Raw genomic sequence first — 18,063 nt, forward strand, 5'->3', positions numbered from 1 at the left:
TATTGAATTCAGAAATATGAATATTTAGAAAATTTGGTGATGTTTTAGAAACTAAAAACTAGAGTTGGTCATCGAGCTTTCATTACCCAGAATCTGGGCTCCTGGTGCTCATTAACTTTTTTTCTAGTGCAAGTGTCAAATCCACTGTGGGAATACCTGTTGCTGGTTTAATGTGCAGCAGCAGAATCTAGAAAATCATTGTGTTCATCAGGTTTTCTAAATATTCTTATTTCAAAATGCAACATTATTTGCACTATGTTGTCTTAACATTCTTAGTGCCAGTTCATGACTCAGCCATGAAGATTTATTTTTCAGAATTTATACCTAAATTGGCATGTATTTGTTTTAAACTCCTATTTTTACTCTTTCAGAAAACTGAGAAACTGGGCGACAGTGGGGAATTACTAAAAGCCGAAGCTGTGGGCACAAATGTACTGATTTACTTACTCATGCAGTCTATGCATGCGTAAATAATCAGTACATTTGTGCCCACTGTATAGTATATAGCATTATGCAGTAGCTTCACCATGTTGATCTTTAGGTATGAAAAAGTGAGGACTGCAGATGCTGGAGATCAGAGTCGAGTGTGTAGGGCGCTGGAAAAGCACAATAGGTCATACAGCATCCCAAGAGCAGGAGAATCGACGGTTTGGGCAGGTGCTTTTTATCAGGAATGAGGTTGGAAGCCTCAGGAGTGGAGAGATAAATAGGAGGGGGGTGGGGCTGGGGAGAAGATAGCTGAGAGTGCAATAGGTGGATGGAATTGGGGTTGAAGGTGATAGAGTGGAGCGGATAGGTGGAAAGGCAGATTGACAGGTGGGACAGGTCATGGGGACGGTGCTGAGCTGGAAGGTTGGAACTGGGGTATGGTTGGGGAAAAGTCCACATTAATGTCCTGGGGTTGAAAGATCCCGAAATGGAAGGTGAGGCGTTCTTCCTCCAGGTGTCAGGTGGTGAGGGCGTGGTGATGGAGACGGCCCAGGACCGACATGTCCTCGGCAGAGTAGGAGGGGTAGCTGAAATGTTTGGCCATGGGGCAGTGGGGTTGATTGGTGTGGGTGTCCCAGAGATGTTCCCTGAAGTGCTCTGAGAGAAGCGTCCAGTCTTCCAATGTAGAGGAGACCGCATCTGGAGCAATGGATAGAATAAATGATGTGGAAGTGCAAGTGAAACTTTGATGGATGTCATGATTTGGAGATGCCGGTGTTTTTTCAGGAAGAGAACTTCAAACCTCAACTCTCGAGAAAAATCTTTCACATTATCAAAATCCCATCCGGCTCAGGGGACTTGTCTATTTTCACCTCTTCTAGAATTGATAACACCTCCTCCTTACTAACCTCGATCCTTTCTACTCTAATACCCATATCTCATTCTTCTCTGTATTCTCCTTTTCCTGAGTGAAAACTGATGAGAAATATTCATTTAGTACCTCTCCGATCTCCACAGGGTCCACACACAACTTTCCACATCTGTCTTTGACTGGCCCTATTCCTACGTTAGTCATCCTTTTATTCCTCTCATACCTAAATGGATCTTGAGACATCCACATTCTTTCATGATTGTCGTCCTAATACTTCCAGAATATTCTCTCAATGCAGTTTAACTCTTTTTAATGTTACATCAGTCTCCAGAGAGATATTCTAATTTAATGTTTTAACATTACATTCCTCCCTTTATCATTCCATAATAACTACCTGGGTGGGACTGCTACCTTTCATAAGAATCTTGCTGCCAGTACTTAAGCAAGTTATTGATACACAATATGCAATGGTTATAACAACAAAAATTATTAGTCTGTGCAGTAAATAGAATTTGTAGAATCCTCCTACATGGGGAAAAGAAAAGTTCACTAGTAAAGTTACTAAATTCACAGTTCTTGGTGACCATTCCACCCCCTTCAAGTCATGTGGAGTCGAGCCAGTTATCCAAAATCTCCTTCAATAAAGTCTAACCTGAAAATAAAATTCACTCTGTCTTTGCACACCATTCCACAGAGAAATCTGAATTCTTGGGTGAGAGTAGTTAAATACTTCACAAAACTGACAAACTTCTATCCTTCCAAAGATGCTAGGATACCAGCTCATCTGAGCGTGCAGTAGCTGCGACAGCAGCTACAGCATAGGTGAATGCAGCATTTTTTTGCTGCTTCTGTTCCTGCACTGTTGTTAAATGTGACAAAGCCAACTGGCTGTTTTGATGTTAGCTTAATCAGTGAACTTCAGATCCCTTAAATGATTGAAAGAGAAGGTTAAGCTCATGTGGTTTACAGCCACTGACAAAGTGTACCAACCTCCTCTTCACTGTTGTTAGTTTTTTCACTTCTCATGCTAATGACTGGGGTGCCAATTGAGTCTGTTGGATCAGGTTATGGAGAGGTGGGTGGTGGTCCGAAGGCGTGCTTTACATGTGAATGGAGAAACTCGAGAGAAGATGTTAGCTGTTGAAAGTATCTCTGCATTTCTTCTCTCATTCTTTCCTTGCCAAAGTGGTTATCAATATGAAGACAGTCATGTTTAACTACACTAAATTATGTCTGCCTATTTCAATATTCTTAGTCGTCTTGAAGTCTGTTACTCTGTTCACTTATTTATGACATTATCAAGTTTTATATAATGTATAATGTATAATATAATGTTTTAGTAGGGTCAGAGGTGGGGGTAAAAGAGGGGGAGGTGTGGCATTGCTTGTCAAAGATAGTATTACAGCTGTGGAAAGGACGATGGATGAAGACTCGCCATCTGAGGTAGTTTGGGCTGAGGTTAGGAATAGGAAAGGTGAGCTCACCCTGTTAGGAGTTTTTTACAGGCCTCCTAATAGTCCTAGAAATGTAGAAGAAAGGATTGCGAGGATGATTCAAGAGAAGAGTGAAAGTAATAGGGTGGTTGTTATGGGGGACTTTAACTTTCCAGATATTGACTGGGAAAGCTATAGCTCAAGTTCGTTAGATGGGTCAGTGTTTGTCCAATGTGTGCAGGAGGGTTTCCTGACACAATATGTAGATAGGCCAACAAGAGGTGAGGCCATACTGGATTTGGTTCTAGGTAATGAATCAGGCCAGGTGTTAGAATTAGAGGTAGGTGAGCACTTTGGGGACAGTGACCACAATTCGGTGACTTTTACTCTAGTGATGGAGAGGGATAAGTGTGCACTACAGGGCAAGAGTTTTATAGCTGGGGGCAGGGAAATTATGATGCGGTGAGGCATGACTTAGGATGTGTGGCTTGGAAAAGTAAGCTTCAAGGCAAGGGCACAATTGATATGTGGAGCTTGTTCAAGGAGCAACTATTGAGTGTCCTTGAGAAGTATGTACCCGTCAGGCAGGGAGGAAAGGGTTGTGTGAGGGAGCCGTGGTTTAATAAGGAATTGGAATCCCTTGTTAAATGGAAGAGGGCGGCCTATCTCAAGATGAGGCGTGAAGGTTCAATTGGGGCGATTGAGAGTTATAGGGTAGCCAGGAAGGACCTGAAGAGAGAGCTAAGAGCAGCAAGGAGGGGACATGAAAGGTCCTTAGTTGGTAGAATTAGGGAAAACCCTAAGGTTTTCTATAGGTATGTCAGGAATAAAAGAATGACTAGGGTAGGAATAGGTCCAGTCAAGGATAGTAGTGGGAAGTTGCGTGTGGAGGCTGAAGAGATTGGGGAGACACTGAATGAATACTTTTCGTCAGTATTCAATCAGGAACAGGACATTGTTGTCAATGCGAGTACTGAGTCACAATTAAGTAGAATGGATGGCTTTGAGGTATGTAGAGAAGAGGTGTTGGAAATTCTGGAAAGGGTGAAAATAGTACTTCTAAGGGAAGGCAGGAGGACAAAGGCGATAACTTTAAGTACCAAATTCTAACTTTTTTGTCAGAGCCTCAAATCTCGTGTCCGTAGAGGACTTTAAACTCCTTTTTCCCTCGAGGACTCTAACCCCTTTTTTACCAAGAGGAGTCTAAGTCCTTTGTAACTAGAGGAGTCTAACTCCTTTTTACCCAGAGGACTCTAAGCCTGATTTAACCCTGGGGACTCTCACCCTGATTTACCTCATTTCAAAACCCTTTTAAAACTCAGCTTCGTGCAAAGTGACTCGTTGGTTCATAAGTGTGCGAGTTACCTCAAAGATTCCGTCACCAGTGAGTCCCAGGAGATGAGGGGTCGACTGAGTGTTAAATTTAGAGAGAGATCAAGGTGAAATTTACCTCGTGTGCCTATGTGTCTCATACATCCAACACTCAGACGATTGCTTATTCAGTCCACTTGGAAGCTCCGTGTATGTTGGAATCCCACCACTGCCATCATATGGTAGATTCTTTTCCCAAGGTTTCGCACACATCAACTTCTGCCAACAGTTAAAGTTTATTTAAGCTTGTACAAGCTAGGTGACACTCCTCAGTCTTGAATAAAGAAAACACATCCCCTTTATACTTGTCAGTTGGCCAGGTTTACAGATACTCTGGCCACTCCCCATAGTCACATGCCACTCAAGACAGCCCCCAGTCACCCCCTCAGTCACATGTTACCCCAGGTACAATGGTAGGATGAGATCGTCCTCAGAGATAACGCACATGCGAATGCCCTAATCCTGGGGAACCGGTATGCAAATGATTTCCTGACTGTGATTCCCCAAGGCAGTGTAGGTGTGAGGTGTCCTAGCTTCAGAGGATGGCTCGAAAGCATTTCTGAACGGAAGAAATTGAATGATAGTTTAATTTGATAATAGTAGTGGAGTAGTAGCAAATGACTGTCTAATTGGAGCGTGAGTCATCCGCATTCTTTCATGATTTTCATCTCCACCGACTTCCAGAATGTTGACTTAGCAGTTTAACTCTTTATTACATTAATGTCCAGAGAGATATTCCAGTTTATCTTTTAACATTGTGAACCTCTTATCCCGCATTCAAATTTGACCTTTCAAAATGAATAACTTCGCACTTTTCGAGGTTGAACTCGATCTGCCACTTCTCAGCTCAGTTCTGCATCCTTTCAATGACTCATTGCACCTATAACAGCCGTTCACCCTATCTACAACTCCACCAACTTTCATGTCATCGACAAACTAACTAACCCACCATTGCATTTCCTCATCCAAGTCATTTATAAAAATCACAAAACATAGAGGTCGCAGAACCGATCCCTGCGGAACATTACTGGTCACTGAGCTCCAGGTTGACTACTTTCCATCTACCTCCACCCTCTGTCTTCTATGGGCCAGCCAATTCTGTATCCAGACAGCCACATTTCCCTGTATCCCATGCCTCCTTATTTTCTGAATAAGCCTACCATGGAGAACTTTAACAAACGCCTTGCTAAAGTCCTTGTACACCACATCCACTGTTCTACCTACATCAACGTGTTTTTTCACAATCTCAAAGCCATGCTGGCTATCTAGTCAAATTATGGTTTTCCAAATAATCATAAATCCTGTCTCTCAGAATCGGCTCTAACACTTTGCCCACCACTGGTGTAAAACTGACGGGTCTATAATTCCCCAGGATTATCCCTATTCCCTTTCTTGAACAAGGGAATAATATTTGCCACCCTCTAATTATCTGGCACTACTCCAGTGGACAGTGAGGATGCAGAGATCATGGCCAAAGGCGTAGCAATCTCTTCCCTCGCTTTCTGTAATAACCTAGGGTATATCCCATCTGGTCCTTGGAATTTATCTATCTTTGTTTTTCAAAATTTTCCTTCCTAACATCAATCTGTTCTAGTATATCAGTCTGTTTCACGCTATCCTCAGAAACATCAAGGTCCCGCTCAGTAATGAATACTGAAGCAAAGTATTCGTTAAGGACCATCCCTACTTCCTCTGACTCTAGGCACAAGTTCTCTCAATTATCCCCAATTGGCCCTACCCTCACTCTGGTCATCCTCTTGATCCTCACATAAGTGTAGAGTGCCTTAAGGTTTTCCATAATCCTACCCGCTAAAGCTCCTTCATGCCCCCTTCTAGCTCTCCTAAGTCCATTCTTCACTTCCTTCCTGACCACCTTGTAATGTTCGAGAGCTCTGTCTGATTCTTGCCTCCTCAGTTGCATGTTTCAGAATTCCTAATTTTTAACCTGCTGTTGTATCCATATATAAAACAGATTTTGTGGTCAAAATGTCTTTTGTTTTGCAGGAATTTGCAGTTCCAGATTATCGCCTTCAGGATTCACAGCTTTTACAGCAGCAGCATCAGCAGCTGCGTAGACGCCCATCGCTGCTTTCAGAGTTCCATCCAGCCTCTGATAGGTGAGTAATATTGAGCTTCTATTAACAGGCTAGCATCCTGTCTATTTACAGTGATTGATCAGGGAATAGAGGGGGAAAGAGTTGTTTTACCCAGTTTCCATACTGAGGACTGATTTTGATTTGCCCATACTAGTCAAAGCAGTTTACAGATGGTGAAAGATTACATGTAACCATGAGGTAGAGGAGAGTGAGAAAATCTCTGAAGGGTATTTGCTTTGACAGTTTTTCCAGCGATTAAAGTTAGTAGTGACTCAGACTAAATTTGAGTATAATTTGGAGGAAAGCGTGGCTGGTCTAATTTGTAAGTTTCCAGACAATACAAAGATTGGTGGAGTTGTAAATAGAGAGGAGGATTGTCAGAGGATACAGCAGGATATAGATCAGTTGGAGGCATGGACAGAAAAATGGCAGATGGATTTTAATCCGGACAAATGTAAGATGATGCGTTTTGGAAGGTCAATTGCCGGTGAGAATTATACAGTGAATGACAGAGCCCTTAGGTGTATTGATATAAAGAGGGATCTGGGTGTGCAGGTCTACAGATCACTGAAGATGGCAGCATGTGTAGATAAGGTAGCTAAAAAGGCCTGTGGCATGCTTGCCTTCATTGGAAGTGGAATTGAATGTAAGGATAAGACAAGTTATGCTGCAGCTTCATTGAACTTTGTTTAGGTCACAGTTGTAATTTTGCGTACAGTTCTAGTCACTCCACTACCAGAAGAATATGAGTACTTTGTAGAGGGTGCAAAAAATGTTTTCCAGGATATTGCCTGGTATGGGTGAATTTAGCAATGAAGAATGATTAAATAGACTGGTTTTGTTTTCACTGGAATGCAGGAGGTTGACGGGCAACCTGGTAGAAGTTTTAGTTTATGAATGGCATGGAAAATATGAGGCTTTTTCCCAGGGTGAAGAAGTCGATTACTAGGATACACAGGTTCTGGCTGTGGGGTGGGGGAGAGGGGAGTTTGAAAGAGATGTGCAAGGCACATTTTTCACACAAATGGTAGTGAGTGCCTGGAATGTGCTGCCAGAGGAGGTGATGGAAGCAGATGCAATAGCAGCATTCAAGACGTACCTGAATGAATACATGAATAGGAAAGGAAGAGAGGGATACAGAACCTGTAAGTGAAGATATTTTGAGTATGGAAGGGCAAAGTGTTCCTGTGCTATTTTATTTTTGTTCTCTAATTATCTCAAGTGTGACTGATAAAAGAACCCAAAGATTATGTTCCAGAAATATTACATGTGCATTGTTGTCTGCTTTTGTGCACTTGTACTTGCACATTTTTCTAACCTGGCTAACTATGCTGATGCATGTATGTAGATGTGCCACTGCAAAATTTTAGAGACTTGTACCACTGTCCTGTACCTGATTCTTACAAATTCTACTCTCCTAAAACATACCAACATACAAAATAACAGACAAGTAAAAATTAGCTGATCACCATGCTTTCCCCACACTGAGATAGTTGATCTATTACAGGTAAACTCTGCTTCTCTCCCTCAACCCAGCCCAATACCCTGCAACCACGCAATTTCCCGAGAGAAGGGAAAAATAATTTATACAACTCCTTTCCAATTTCCTTATGGAGTTGAAACCAACCAGGAGATAACCTGGATTAAATATTACTTGGTAAAGACACTTGGCTTCTGTGAGATGCCATCTCTGCTCAGAGACAAACCAATCACGCTCCCTCTTGATAGTAGAGTTAGCTATTCGAACATCAGTTTGCAGCACATTGCAGAAGCCCTCAATTATGTAACCAGTTTTCTCCTACACTTTGTTGTTTACACCTTGGACCTTAATCGTTCACAATCTGTTAAAATGAAATAATGTGAAATTGGGAGGTTATCCAGGAATTTCATTGGTATGTTTTCTCTCTTACCATTTTGGCAAGATCTACCTGTAAACAGTCTTATAATCAAGAAAATGCAAACAAGGGAAATCTCCAGTGTTTTTCCTCCATTGTGTCCTCTCTGATCTGTCGAATGGCAGGCTTTGAACTACTGTGTAGAGAATGGTTCTTAATGGACAGATTCAAGATGAGCTAGAATCCCTGTGTGACCAACTTGCGCTGCTGGAAATCTGTGAAAACCACTTGTGTTTTTGTGATAGGATATTTAACAGAGTTGTCACTTATCAAGGTAGGTTTATCTCAACACACTGTGGTGGATTAATCATTTCAAACTTAATAAATAAGGTATTTGTTTGGCTTCTGGAGTTTGTGTTCACAAAAAACAGTTATTGTCTAGACCTCCGCCTTTGCGCCAAAGTAAGTAAGGCCATAAGAGGTAGGAGTCGACGTAAGCCATTCAACTCAGAGTCCACACCATCATTCAGTGAGATCAGAGCTGATCTGATAATCTTCAATGCCCTTTGCGCCTTGATTCCCATAATAATTAAAAATGCATCTGTCTCAGCCTTGAATATACTTAATGTTCCAGCCTTGACAGCCTTCTGTGTCATCCTCATCACTTAAGACCACAAGAAATTGGAACCATTTGGCCCCTTGAGCTTACTTCTCCATTCAATAAGGGCATGGCTGACACTCCTCGTGTCCACTTTCCTGCCCTTTCTTCATAACCCTTGATTTTCCCAACTGATGAAGAATCTAGCTATCTGAACCTTAAATATACACAAGGCTCTCCTTGCCTTCCCACATACTTTTGTTTTATTCTCAAACTTGGCAATAGCATGTTTACTTCTGTCATCCAAGTCATTAACATATACTGCAAAAAGTTGTTTCCCCAGCACCCTTCCCTGTGCCATTCCCCTAATTATGGGTTGCTGCAATGAAAATGCCCCCCTTTATCCCAATTCTCTGTCTCCTATTAACTAGCCAACCCTCTATCAATGGGAATAAACTACTCCGGACACCGTGGGTTCATAAGTAGCCTTATGTACTGTATTTGTCAAATGCCTTTTGCAAATCTAAATATCTTGTATCTACTGATTTCCCTTTATTTACCCTGCTTGTTACCATGATCTTTGAATTTGTATCCATTGAATTTCTTGAAACACAGAAAATATTGGAGAAACTTAGCAGGTATAGTGTCATCTGTGGATAGAGAAATAGTCAACAGAGTTATATTGGACTCGCATTGTTTCTCTTTCTCTCCACTCAGGTGCTGCTATATCTGAGTTTCTCCACATTATCTGCATTTATTTCAGATTTCCAGCATCTGCAGTATTTTAATTTTACTTGAGGTTGTTTAGGTTGAGAAGCGCATTTGTACCTTTTCCTTGGTTCTTTCCAAAGTTATATCCATGGATGGAAGCCAGTAGGCTACGGTAGATGGGAGTTTATTAGACTGATGAGTAATAGGCGATCCCCACGAATCAATGCTAAGACCTCTGTCTTTTTTCTGGACTTAAATTCATTATATCTTGCAATACAGAATCAAATGTCAAAATTTGCTGATGACTCCAAAATGGCAAACAGTGAGGATGGTGCAAACAAAATGCAAAATGTCATAGGAGAAAGTGAGGATTGCAAATGCTGGAGAGTCGGAGTTGAAAAGTGTGCTGCTGGAAAAGCACAGCAGGTCAGGTAGCATCCGAGGAGCAGGAAAGTCGACATTTCTGGCATAAGCCCTTCATCACAACTCCTGATGAAGGGCTTTTGCCTGAAACGTTGATTCTCCTGCTCCTTGGATGCTATCTGACTGGCTGTGCTTTTCCAGCGGCACACTTTTCGACTTGGTGTAAATGTCATAAACTGATAGTACACAAGTGGCATGTGGACTTTAATATAGAGAAGAATGATACAGTGTATTTTAGTAGAAGGGACAGGGAGAGGTTTAATAGCACAGTCTCAAAGAGTGTAAGGAACAGAGAGACCTGAGATGTGTGCACATCAGAGAGAATGGTTAGTAAAGCATATAAGATCTTGGATTGATAACTTCTCCCTCAATGTTTCTATTTATGCTGAATCTTTATTTAGCTCTAGTTAGATTCTAGCTAGAGTATTGTTTTCAATTCTGTTCAATGCACTTGAGGAAAGATGTGAAGGTCCTCTAAAGGCTGCAGAGGGGAAGGATTTTAGTTATAAGGTTAGATTGGAATTGTTGATCTCTTTGGAACAGAAGACAAAAAGCTCCAGAGGCACTAGCCTAGATTGAAAAGACAAATTAATTTGGGAAAACAAATTGTTTTGCAGGCCTCAAGAAAGGAGGAGTGGCTATGAGCAGTCATACCATAGCGTGGCTGGACAGCCTGACCATGAATCATTGGAATCCAAACGCCCACGGCTTGAACAGGTACCTGATCCCCACTTTCAGCGTGCTACAGTACTGCCCTTAGCTCACCCAGTACCAGAGGGTCTTCGAGCACCCACAGAGGTGAAAAAGGTAAGTGTTGGTTGTTAGAGTAGGCAGCACTTTAGATGTTTCATTCAAAAACCAACACGCGTAATGTTATATTTAGCAAACTAAACTTTTCTAGCTTACTTCTGATACCTAAGCAGAATAGAAGAAATTGGAAGAGCTGAGTTCTGCTCAGATCTTTAAACCCAACTTTCATCTTGTTGACTGCTGTTAACATTTGCAGTTTATATCTCAAACATTTATTATTTTACAATTTTACTGAAAACAGCCGAGAGATTACTCCTTGCATTTTGAGTGGTTACAAGTGACCCAACTTTAATAAAATATTAAATCTAAAATGAGCAATTCATTTAAGGAGCTTGCCCTTGAATTATGTAATGTAATTGAGATGATTAAGGTGACTAAAACATTTGATAGGGTAGAGACAAACTGTTTCTTCTTTGGGTGGGGTTCAGAATTAGGGAGCATAGCCTTAACATTAGAGTGGGATATTTTAGTAAGAATGTCACAAAGCACTTCTTTATGCAGGTGGTCATGTATTTCTGGAACTCTCTTCCTGAAAAAAGAACTGATGAGGGTTGAGGATGGTCATAGAAAGTAGGAGAATCAGACTTCTAGATTTTTACATGCACATCTATTTCAAACCCACACACTCCCACAGCTATCTGGTCGACACCTCCTCCCATGTGCCCCCCTCCTGTATAAACGCAATCCCAAATTTCTCTACCTCCACCATAACTGCTCCCAGGAGAGCAATTCCACTCCAGGACATCCCTCATGGCCTCCTATTTCAAGAAACACAATTTCCCTTCCGACGTGATCAACAATGTCCTCCAGCACATCTCCGCCACTTCGCAAACTCTGCTCTTGAACCTCCATTCCTTCAACTGCAACAAGGATAGAACCTCTCTGGTCCTCACCTTCCACCTCACAAATCACCAGATACAGTGCGTTATCCTCTGCCATATCCGCTATCTACAATCAGACCCCACCACCAGAGACACATTTCCCCCTCCATCCCTGTGTTCTGCAGGGGCCATTCCCTCCGTGACACTCTCGTTAGGTCCATGCTCCCCCCACAAACCCACCCTCCACACCCGGCATCTGCAGTCCTCACATTTCCCTTCCAGACTTTTGTGAGGCAAAAATTAATGAGAATTGTAGATGCCCATGTTCCAGAAAAGAGTAAGTAAAAACAAATTATTAAGCACTTGGTTCAAGGCCAGTCTTTTGAAAGGTGTACTTTGCAGAACTGTTCTTGCTACTCCCACAGATGTGGTCTAACTGTGGTTTTGTATACTTGGAAGCATGACTTCTGCCTCTTGTATTTAAGCATTCTAGGTACTGAAGCCAGCATTTCATGAGACTTTAGTATTATTTTCTATATTTGCTCATGAGATCTTAATATCTTAATTAGTCCCCACTGTCCAAGCTTTCAACCATTTAATGAGTATCGTGATCTATCTGTTTTAGTTACAATGTTATTGACATCACATTCAACAAATTCAAATCCATTTGCCACAATTTTAACTATTTACGTCATCGATCAATATGCCTTTGAAATTTCATATTTCTATCTACATTGTTTATAATGGCATATCTTAGTGATCCTAGAAAAAATGCCTAGGGAGAGGGACAAATCTGGTCCACCGGTTCAAGTTCTAAATTGGGGCAAGACGAATTTTGGTGGAATTAGACAGGAGCTTGCAAGGGTTGATTGGAGTACTTTGATTGCAGGCAAAGGGATCTATGCCAAGTGGGAGGCCTTTAAAAGCAAAATAGCTAGAGTTCAAGGTCGATATGTTCCTATGAGGGTGAAAGGCAAGGTTGACAAGAATAGGGAATCGTGGATGACAAGAGATGTTGATGCTTTGACCGGAAAAGAGGAGGCGGTATGGCTCCGGTTTCACGTATTTGGAAAGGCAAGGACTGATTAGGAATAGTCACCATGGCTTTGTGCGTGAGAAATCTTGTCTCACGAGCTTGATTTTGATGCAGAATTGGCTTGAAGGTAGACGACAGAAGGTGGTGGTGGAGGGTTGTTTTTCAGACTGGAGGCCTGCGACCAGTGGAATGCCACAAGGATCGGTGCTGGGTCCTCTACTTTTTGTCATTTACATAAATGATTTGAATGCGAGCATTGGAGGTATAGTTAGTAAGTTTGCAGGTGACACCAAAATTGGAGGTGTAGTGGGCAGCGAAGAAGGTTACCTCAGCTTACAACAAGATCTTGTTCAGATGGGCCAATAGGCTGAGAAGTAGCAGATGGAGTTTAATTTAGATAAATGTGAGGTGCTACATTTTGGGAAAGCAAATCTTAGCAGGACATATACTCTTAATGGTAAGGTCTTGGGGAGTGTTTTGAACAAAGAGACCTTGGAGTGCAGGTTCATAGCTCCTTGAAAGTGGAGTCGCAGGTAGATAGGATAGTGAAGAAGGCATCTGGTATGCTTTCCTGTATTGGTCAGAGCATTGAGTACAGGAGTTGGGAGGTCATGTTGCAGCTGTACAGGACATTGGTTTGACGACTGTTGGAATATTGCATGCAATTCTGGTTTCCTCCCTATTAGAAGGATGTTGTGAAACTTGAAGGGTTCAGAAAAGATTTACAAGGATGTTGCCAGGGTTGGAGGATTTGAGTTACAGGGAGAGATTGAATAGGCTGGTGCTGTTTTCCTTGTAGCGTCAGAGGCTGAGGGGTGACCTTATAGAGGCTTATAAAATCATGAAGGGGCATGGATAGGATAAATAGACAAAGTTTCTTCCCTGGAATTCAGAACTCGAGGGCATAGTTTTAAGGTGAGAGGGGAAAGGTATAAAAGAGACCTAAGGGGCAACATTTTCACTCAGAGGGTGGTACGTGTATGGAATGAGCTGCCAGAGGAAGTGCTGGAGTCTAGTACGATTGCAATATTTAAAAGTCATCTAGGAAGGGTTTGGAGGGATATGGGCCGGGTGTTGGCAGGTGGGATTAGATTGGGTTGGGATATCTGGTCAGCATGGACGAATTAGACCGAAGTGTCTGTTTCCATACTGTACATCTCTGTGACTCTATGACTTTAAGCTAGTAAGACGTCACCTTCCCTGCACAAAACCATGTTGCCTATCACTGATCATCCCATTTTCTTCCAAATGGGAATAGATCTTATTCCTCATATCTTCTCAACAGCTTCCCAAACAGTGGCATCAGACTCACCGTTCTATAATTAACTAGATTATCCTTGCTACCCTTCTTAAATAAGGGGACAACATTAGCAATTCTCCAGTCCTGTGGAATCTCTCCCATGTTCAAGGATATTGCAATGTTATCTGTTAAGATCCCAGCTATTTCCCCTCTCTGCCCTCGGTAATCTGGGAAAGATCCCGTTCAGACCTGTGGACTTGTCTACCTTAATGCCTTTTAGAATACCCATCACTTCCTCCTTCCTTATGCTGACTTGATCTCGAGTAATCAAACATCTATCCCTAACCTCAACATCAGACATGTCCCTCTCCCCGGTGAATGCCGATGTAAAGTATTCATTAATTAAGAACATAAAACAATACAGTGTAGAACAGGCCATTCGGCCCTCAATGCTGCACCGACCTGTGAACAATTCTCAGCTCGACCCCCTACTATACCAAAATCAACCATGTGCTTACCTAAGGATTGTTTAAATCTCCCTAATGTGGCTGAGTTGACGACATAAGCAGGTAGGGCATTCCATGTCCTTACTACTCTCTGCGTAAAGAACCTGCCTCTGACATTTGTCTTAAATCTATCACCCCTCAATTTGTAGTTATGCCCCCTCATACAAGCTGACATCATCATCCTAGGAAAAAGACTTTCACTGTCAACCCTATCTAATCCTATCTAATCATCTTGTATGTCTCTGTTAAATCCCCTCTTAGCCACCGCCTTCCCAATGAGAACAGACCCAAGTCTCTCGGCCTTTCCTCATCAGACCTCCCCTCCAGACCAAGCAACATCCTGGTAAATCTCCTCTGCACCTTTTCCAATGCTTCCACATCCTTCCCGAAATATGATGACCAGAACTGTACACAATATTCCGAGTGTGGCCGCACCAGCGTTTTGTATAGTTGCAACATGATATTGTGGCTCCGGAACTCAATTCCTTTACGAATTATACCTAACACACTGAATCCCGCCTTAACAGCACTATCCATCTGGGTGGCAACTTTCAGGGATCTATGTACATGGACTCCAAGATCCCTCTGCACATCCACACGACCAAGAATCTTTCTGTTGACCCAGTGCTCTGCCTTCCTGTTATTCTTCCCAAAGTGCATCACCTCACATTTAGCAGCATTGAACTCCATTTGCCACCTCTCTGCCCAATTCTGCAGTTTATCCAAATCCCCCTGCAACCTGTAATATTCTTCCACACTGTCCACTACTCCATCGACTTTAGTATCATCTGCAAATTTACTAATCCATCCACCTATGCCTGCGTCCAAGTAATTTATAAAAATGACAAACAGCAGTGCTCCCAAAACAAATCCTTGTGGAACACCACTAGTAACCGGACTCAGGCTGAATATTTTCCATCAACCACCACTCGCTGCCTTCTTTTAGAAAGCCAGTTTCTAATCCATACTGCTAAATCACCCTCAATGCCATGCCTCTTCATTTTCTCCAATAGCCTATCGTTAGCTTGCCCTTTTTTTGTTCCTCCATGCAAAACTTTCCTACTGTGTTCTGAAATGGGGCAAACCCTTTCTCTCGTTACCCTCTTGTTCCTTATATATGCAGGGAAATGTGGTTAGAGTTGATGGACATTTTGTTTGGCATGGACCACTTTGGGTCAAAAGGTTTGTCTCTGTGCTGTAGGACTCTATGACCACCTCTGGATGCTGTGATATAAACTGGCCAATTCATACGTATATATTAGTAGCTATTTTTAAAACTTGGCGTGTGAATTTTGAGTTAGTAATACATGGGTTTTTGTTGTGTCTGAAGTTAACCATTATCACGGTTCTGTAGCCATGGTGATTTTTTTTCCTACAGTTTGTGAGGGCTCGGCAGCCTATCTGGTATTTTTGTTTACTTTAGAATTTTACAACCTGGCCAGGTATACCTCAAGGTTTCTGTAAGAAATATCTGAGCTGGGAGTTTCTATTAAGCTTGAGGGGAATACTTATCGGTTAAATGGAGACATTTTTTGTTATACTTTGTTTTGGGGAATTCTGTGAAGTCCTTGTGTGGAGACATATATATGGAGTAGTGCTCCTGAGAAAGGGAAACATAGTAACACAGATTACCTTAGAACAAAAAGTTAGTGACAGTCTGAAAGTGTTGGGATAAAACCCGGAGAGGAACTGAAGCTGAATTTGTATGAACTCTGCTGAATTATAAGGCCAAGAATAAGCTATCCATTTTCCAGTCTGGGATTTGAAGTCACAGTTGCCTTAAACATATTGAGATGTTACAGAAAGGGATTCTGTTGTATGTACTAGACAAGAGTTGGTGATCCTAGACGTGATGGTACAGAGAACACCAAACGGAGAATTCACCACAAAGGTACACAGGAAAGCCACACACACAGACCAAGTCCTGAACTATGAAAGCAACCACCCCAATACACACAAACGAAGTTGCATCAAGACACTTTTCAAAAGGGCCACAACACACTGTAGCACACCAGAACTGCAAAAAGAGGAAGAGGAACACCTATACAAGGTATTCGCCAAAAACAGATATCCTCGCAATTTCATCAACAGATGCCTAAGGGAAAGACAACGGAACGAGGACTTGCCGCAACCCAAAGGACTAGCCACACTACCATACATCAAGAACATCTCTGAAAGGACAGCCAGACTACTGCGACGACTAGGACTTATAACAGCACACAAACCAACAGCCACACTCAGACAACAATTCACCAGAACGAAGGACCCGATACCCAGCATGAGCAAAACTAATGTAGTGTACAAAGTCCCATGCAAGGACTGCACAAAACACTATATAGGACAAACAGGAAGACAGCTAACAATCCGCATCCACGAACATCAACTAGCCACGAAACGACACGACCAGCTATCCCTAGTAGCCACACACGCAGACGACAAGCAACATGAATTTGACTGGGACAACACTACCATTATAGGGCAAGCGAAACAAAGAACAGCCAGGGAATTCCTAGAAGCATGGCACTCATCCACAAACACATCGACCTGGACCCAATATACCGGCCACTACAGCGGACAGCTGAAACTGACAACTGGAAGCGGCAGGGACAGGCCACTATAAATGCCGGAGAAAACACCACAGAAGCACTTCACAGGAGGCTCCCAAGCACTGAGGATGTCACCTAGACAGGGGACGAAACGTTTGCAACAAAAACTTCCAGCTCGGCGAACAGAACCACAAGAGTTGGTGTTGGGTACTAGACAGGAATTTTTCTTAAGGAGTGTTTTGGGATTAATGGAATACACTTTTACTGTGTGTTTGAAACGCTTTAACTGTGTTTCTCTGTAAATGGATTGGTTCATTCTAGGTTTTTTTGCTTAATAAATTTCTGCTTTATTGTTAAAACAAAATTGCAAGCTTCTGTTTCAGTGAGAGACCACCTTCTATTTACTTTTGGGACAAACCAAAACAAAAGCAAGTTATGATCTATCGACACAGATTTCAGTCTGGACTCTGCCTTGTCCAGTGATAAAATTAGCCTTGATCATAACATTTGGGGGCTCTTAGCAAGAAGGTTGTAATAGGAGAGGTTAATATCTTTCTTATTAAAGTAATGACTGTGTGTAGTTTTGGGCATAAATCAGTTGTTTTATGATCAGGTTTACTGTATGCAATTTGAAGATGGGCTTTGGGTGTTTTTCAGAGTTGTGGAAGATTTAACAGTGGATTATTTAAGATTGTTGACTAAAGGTAAACTGAAAGCACAAACAATTAAAGAGCACATGGAGTGTTGCCCCCTTCTCTTCCCCCGCCCCTCAGTCGAAGCAAAACGTTGAGCAACACAGTCTCGTTTTACCTCCTTCACCTTTATTCCGGGCCCTGGAATGAGAGAGAATGATCACCTGTGTGCACAGAGACATGAGTTCATAGTCTTCTCTGGAATAGCAGTTTCTTAATGAGTTATACAGTCATTTTACAGGGAAGAGCATCCAGATAAGGCAACATATTTGGTGACCGCTACAATCAGCGAGCATTTCCTTAAATGATAGAAGGACAAGGTAAAGCTCATGTGGTTTAATGTCCATAGGAAGGCCACTGATAAAAAGCATACCGACCTCCTCTTTACTGTTGTTCGTTTCTTCACTTTTCGTGCTCGTGACTGGGGAGCTGATTGAATCCGTTGAATCAGATTGTGGAGAGGCGGGCGGTGGTCCGAAGGCATGCTTTACCTGTGAATGGAGAAACTCGAGAGAAGATGCTGGCTGCTGAAAATATCTTTGCATTTCCTCTCTCATTCCTTCCTTGCCAGGGTGGTTATCAGTATGAAGACAGTCACACATTTACCTACACTAAATTGTGTCTGCCTATTTCAACATTCTTTGA

The 18,063-nt window shown here is 42.1% G+C and overlaps 1 protein-coding gene across 15 annotated transcripts in view; it reads left to right on the forward strand.

Annotated features, from left to right (window-relative positions):
* ncor1 (nuclear receptor corepressor 1) overlaps window positions 1-18,063 on the forward strand; it is a 411,320-nt gene that overhangs the window by 61,818 nt on the left and 331,439 nt on the right. For 14 of the 15 annotated variants that reach the window (XM_087977100.1, XM_087977101.1, XM_087977099.1 and 11 more), the window contains 2 exons: window positions 6,109-6,221; window positions 10,385-10,574. In XM_087977100.1, coding sequence (XP_087833226.1) covers window positions 6,109-6,221; window positions 10,385-10,574 — 303 coding nt within the window. The remainder of the gene's footprint in view (window positions 1-6,108; window positions 6,222-10,384; window positions 10,575-18,063) is intronic. The other variant, XM_087977110.1, reaches the window with a different exon arrangement.

Source organism: Chiloscyllium plagiosum, unplaced genomic scaffold (genome assembly GCF_037043375.1).
Source record: "Chiloscyllium plagiosum isolate Xiang-an unplaced genomic scaffold, Cpla_swu_hap1 HiC_scaffold_31, whole genome shotgun sequence".
Lineage (NCBI taxonomy): Eukaryota > Metazoa > Chordata > Chondrichthyes > Orectolobiformes > Hemiscylliidae > Chiloscyllium > Chiloscyllium plagiosum.